Raw genomic sequence first — 4639 nt, forward strand, 5'->3', positions numbered from 1 at the left:
CCTTCTGCTTTAAGTGGGGCCTGGCTCTCACATTTGACCACATACGGGAATCACCTAAGGCAATGGTTCTCAACCTCCCTAATGCCATGGCCCTTTAATACAGTTCCAAACGGGTCGCAGCCCACAGGTTGAGAATCGCTGACCTAAGACATTTCAAAAACTACTGAGGCCCAGGTCTCACCCCCAGAAGGCCTGATGGCCTAGAGTGTGGCCGGGCCATCTGGAGTTTTAAATACCCCCAGGTGGTTGTAATGGGGGAGGGACTCTGAATAAAGTACTGATCTAGGATATTTACCTTTTCACCCCTGAGGATACCTGGTGTTCAGAGCTTACACCCTGACTCCTGACAGACCCCAGGAGAGGGTGGTCTCGTGTTATAAGATGGTGACCACGTGTGAGTGTTGGGGTGAGGGGACAGATCCTTCAGGTCAGGAACTGACACTGTACAGTGTTTGCCATCGAGTGTTCCCACTCATCAAGCCTGAGGCTTTTGATTTTAACCACTGGATGAGAAATGAGAAAACTGAGTATTTGTGGTAAATAAGTGATGGTTCATACATTCAGAAGTCAAATGATCTTTTTATAACTGGATGTGAGGCAGAACTGGAAGTGGTGACGAGGTGGCAGCTCAAGACAGTGGATGGCCTATCTAATGCCTATTTTTGCTATTGGAAAGTTCATAGCATGAACAAAAGTATGTCTGGCTGCTGTCCCAAGTGAATGTGTGTCTTCAGAGATGCCCACACAAATATGCCCAAAGAGACTCTTCTCAATTCCATGATCTCAGGGAAGCACCAAATGTTATGTTAAAGCAGGAAGGAACTCTGACTTGAGGAGTAACCTTGACCTACTTTACTATAGGAAAAAAAAATTGGACTAGTACCGTGTCATAAATACGGTGTGTCTTCAGTTACAGGGTGCTCTGTTTGGGTTACATACATTTTTGAAAACGTTCTTATATACAGTTAAATAATTTAAAATTGATGATAAGTAATGTTCTTGGTCTTTATAGAGTTGGTCTTGATGCTCAAATACAACATTAAGCCAATGGGAAACTTAGACTCATTTTCACCTCACAGTGGCTTCCTATATGTTTTCCAGTCACTGAGATACCACGGGCAGGGTATCTGCACAGATTTCTGTGGTTTGGGGCTGCTAACTGTTGTGGGGGCAGTTGTACAGAGGGCTGCTCCTCCACCCTCTGTGAGAGCCCTTAGAGAGAGGTGATGCCCTTTGGGGGCCCCAAACAAAGGTCATCTTTACGGTTGGTCAGTCCTATTAGCATTTATAGGGGGGAAGGGGAACACAGAAATTACCCCTTCACTGTGACCAAAAAGAAAATTAATTTCACACAAATGACATTCAAATATGTCATCTCAGGCACTTCAAAACTTGTCGAACAGATCTAAAAGTGATTGCCTTCTAGAATTTTAGCATCTCTTCAGCAAAAAACCAAGTTGCTTAAATTTGTTCCCATAAAAGTTATAGTCAAATTTCAGCTCACAATGTGTTGTAATTCTAAGACTGTCCTAGAATCAAGGAAGCAGTTTGTCCTGGGGACTGGCTTTCACACCTGCCTCCTTTGATGACAAGGAGGCTGATGAGGGCATGGCCTTCAGGGCAGGCAGAGGAGGAAGGGTGGCTTCTCCAGGGGTATGTTTCTCCTGAGGGAGTCTTCATCCTCTTCACCTTCCTAATTCTTCAGAGATTCAGGAAGTTGATCCACCGAGTACTTCCGGCTTAAACATCTTAAAAGCAGTTGAGGAGGTTCTGTGGCCCGGAAGCCCAGTTCTCAGGCCACCGGGGTAGCGTCTCCCTTCCTGAGGTGGCGCATGATGAAAGCCCCCAGGGCCATTAGGGGGATGCACATGGTGGAGGAGGCCACCAGCAGCCCAATGACAGCCAGCGCATAGGGAGGGTAATCTTTGGTCACAAGCCGGCCCTGAAAGGAGAGACTGCATGTCAGTAGGAAGACCCTTCTGAGAGCATTGTGCCCCAGGCCTCAGCCCCCAGATATGGTAGAGAGGTGGTGTAGGGTGGGACAGAATCCTTGGGGCTGGGCATCCTTACCCCTGGACCACCTGGCTCTATAGCTCCTGAGCAAGTACGTGGGGAGGGGAGGGCAAGGGCACTCCCCACAGCCTCCTCCTCTTCCATAAACGGTATAACGAATCTACTTCAACCAGTGTGTGTAAAGCTGTTGTTGGAGCTACCCATAAGGGATAAGCGGGTAATCATCAAGGACCTTATGTCTGAGGCACCTTTCAGGCCTGAATGCAGGGGCTGCCTTTAGCCCAGAATGGAACTTTCTGTATCAGTGTTGTCCAGTGTAGTGGAGGCCACCAGGCAGCTGTGGCTGCTCGGGGCACTGCCCGTTAGGCAGGAAGTAGGGCATTTGCGGGGCTTATTCCCAGCGTCCTGGGAAAGGTTACTCTTCTCCCTGCAGCATGTACTTAAAAGCTCAAAGCCCAACTCCGCTGTCTTGGACTGAGTATTTTTAAAATACCTCAACAACATTTCCAGGTTGTGACAAATAACCCACCCACCCCATGGATATCATTCCTTGGTTTCAGAGGACTAAAGTCCCCAGTGACCTTGGGGGCCCAGGGCCAGCCCCGTGGGGACAGCAGGTACCTGAGAGGCGTCCCAGGCTTGGTACTGCAGAGTGCCCATGAGGATGTAGTCGCTCAGGTAGAAGAAAAAGAGGCTGACGATCAGCAGGGGGCTCACGCCGGCCCACAGGCCCTTCCAGTACCAGCTGAGAGTGCGGCCAGTTTTGGCCTTAAGGTCACTTTCAAATCTAATTGGAAAACAGGGAGAGAAAGTCTGGTTTATCCATGCTGCCAGAGGCAAGGTGATTCAGCTTGCTTAGGAAGATTCTGTTCCAGGCACTACTGATGTTTGAACACAACAGCTGGTACCTTCTTGGGGCGGGAGAAGCAGAGTTGAGGCTGCCTGAGACAGGTAATAGAGAACAGCCCAGGTGTGGACATCAGAACAACTTCCTGGTGCCAGCCTTCAGATGAGGGCTGTGGCATAGACCAGAAGGGCGGGCCCAGGATCGGTGGGGACAGGCAGCCAGGGGACATCTATCAGGCCAGTCCTTAGTGACAAGGGCCCTCAGGCTCCCTGTCCATCCTGCTGTCTATCAGTGACCTTCTGCCAACCAGAAACACTCACAGAGTAGAATGGCTCTGTCCCCTGCAACACAGTAGGTTTTCTGAGACAGAGGAAGAGCCAAACCTCAGCCCACTGGCCTGACTGTGATGCCACTTGCCAGAGGGAACCTAGCTAGTGGTAGATGAGACCCAGAACCTGGCCTCTTGCCTCCACATCAGAGCCTTTAAAACTGCTCCTCACACAAGAGAAGCAGCTGTGGCAGGAGGGGCTGGGGTGCGGTGAGTGCGACCATCACCAGCTGCAGCCACAGCCCCACCTCCCTGGGACCTGTTGCCTATCCTGGGTGTCATGAAAGGCTGGGCAGATAACCCCACAAATCCCTTGCTACCCTTGACTTAGCTTGACTCTGGGCTCTAGGGCATAAAGGCTCATGTGTATTACATGAAAACCCGGGCTTTCAGAACTACATGGGTCGGAAAGTGTGGGGTCCCATCACCACCCTCCTCCTGCCTCAGTTTCCTCATCAGAGGAAGTTGGGAAGAGCAAGAGCGGGCTGCAGAAAAGCAGATGGGACTCTGCTTAGTGGCCGCTAGATGGCAGTGTCTCCTGAGCGAGCTAAAGGACCTTCTCTGCACCTTCAAACCATCCACATGCTCTCCAGGTCCCATTACTTCCCACCTCCCCTTTGTGATGGCCTGTGCCCCTCTCCATGACCTCCTGTAGGCCCTAGGTTCCACCTGCTCCCTTCATCCTGTAACACTCACCCTCTCGAGGGACCAGTCTCTTTTTCCTGCTATACTGGCTTTTTCCTAGGTGACCAATTTGTTCCCCTTTGTTAGGGATTTTTCTGGCTTTAAGGTCACTTGGGGATGTATGTTCTACATCTGAGTCTTGGGGAAACAGGGCAAGTTGGTCATCCTAACACGAGTGGATGGGGGTTGAAGAGGGTACTGAGGGTAGGCAAGGGCAGGATTCTCTGACCAAGTGGATTCTGAAAGTGCTGCAAATGATAAGCCCTTCTTTGAGATCCACAACTGTCTGAGAAGTCCTGTAGGAAAGACAGTGACTAGGCTTTGTTTACCTAATGCCTTAAAATTAACTGATCCTGGGAGGTCCCTCTGCATAGCACAGGACACCTGCCTCCTAAAGTGTGCTGCTGTCTGCCCCCAATACCCCAAGTCAGCTTGGAGGCTCAGAAAAGACTGAGGCAGAGGGCTGGAAAACAACTTGGCATCCCCATCCCCCAACCCAAGCTAGCATTTGAGCAGCTTCCCAGACTGAGCTGTGTGCCTCAGACCTCCTGGGCCTGTTGATAAAATGCACGACCAAATGCAGGAGCAGCAGGTGGGCCTGAGATTCTGTCCTGGCTAGCTCCCTGTTGCTGCTGCTCTGGGATCACACTGGCAGTAGCAAGCTCTCTCCACCAGTGGTTCTCAAAGTGTGGGCCCCAGACTCAGCTGGGGGCTGGCTAGAAAGGCAGATTCTTGGCTCTCACCCCAGCCTGCCCAGGGACAACCTC

At 50.8% G+C, this 4639-nt stretch overlaps 1 protein-coding gene across 2 annotated transcripts in view; it reads right to left on the reverse strand.

The window, feature by feature from the left end:
* Positions 1-1792: 1792 nt before the first annotated feature.
* The window catches only part of SLC6A20 (solute carrier family 6 member 20), a 32552-nt gene continuing 29705 nt past the window's right edge, over positions 1793-4639 (reverse strand). For both annotated transcript variants that reach the window (XM_012808051.1, XM_003794516.1), the window contains 2 exons: positions 2635-2800; positions 1793-1942 (listed from right to left, as the gene is read on the reverse strand). In XM_012808051.1, the coding sequence (XP_012663505.1) occupies positions 1793-1942; positions 2635-2800 (316 nt within the window). The remainder of the gene's footprint in view (positions 1943-2634; positions 2801-4639) is intronic.

This window comes from Otolemur garnettii, unplaced genomic scaffold (genome assembly GCF_000181295.1).
Source record: "Otolemur garnettii isolate 467f Iridium unplaced genomic scaffold, OtoGar3 scaffold00082, whole genome shotgun sequence".
Taxonomy (NCBI): Eukaryota; Metazoa; Chordata; class Mammalia; order Primates; family Galagidae; genus Otolemur; species Otolemur garnettii.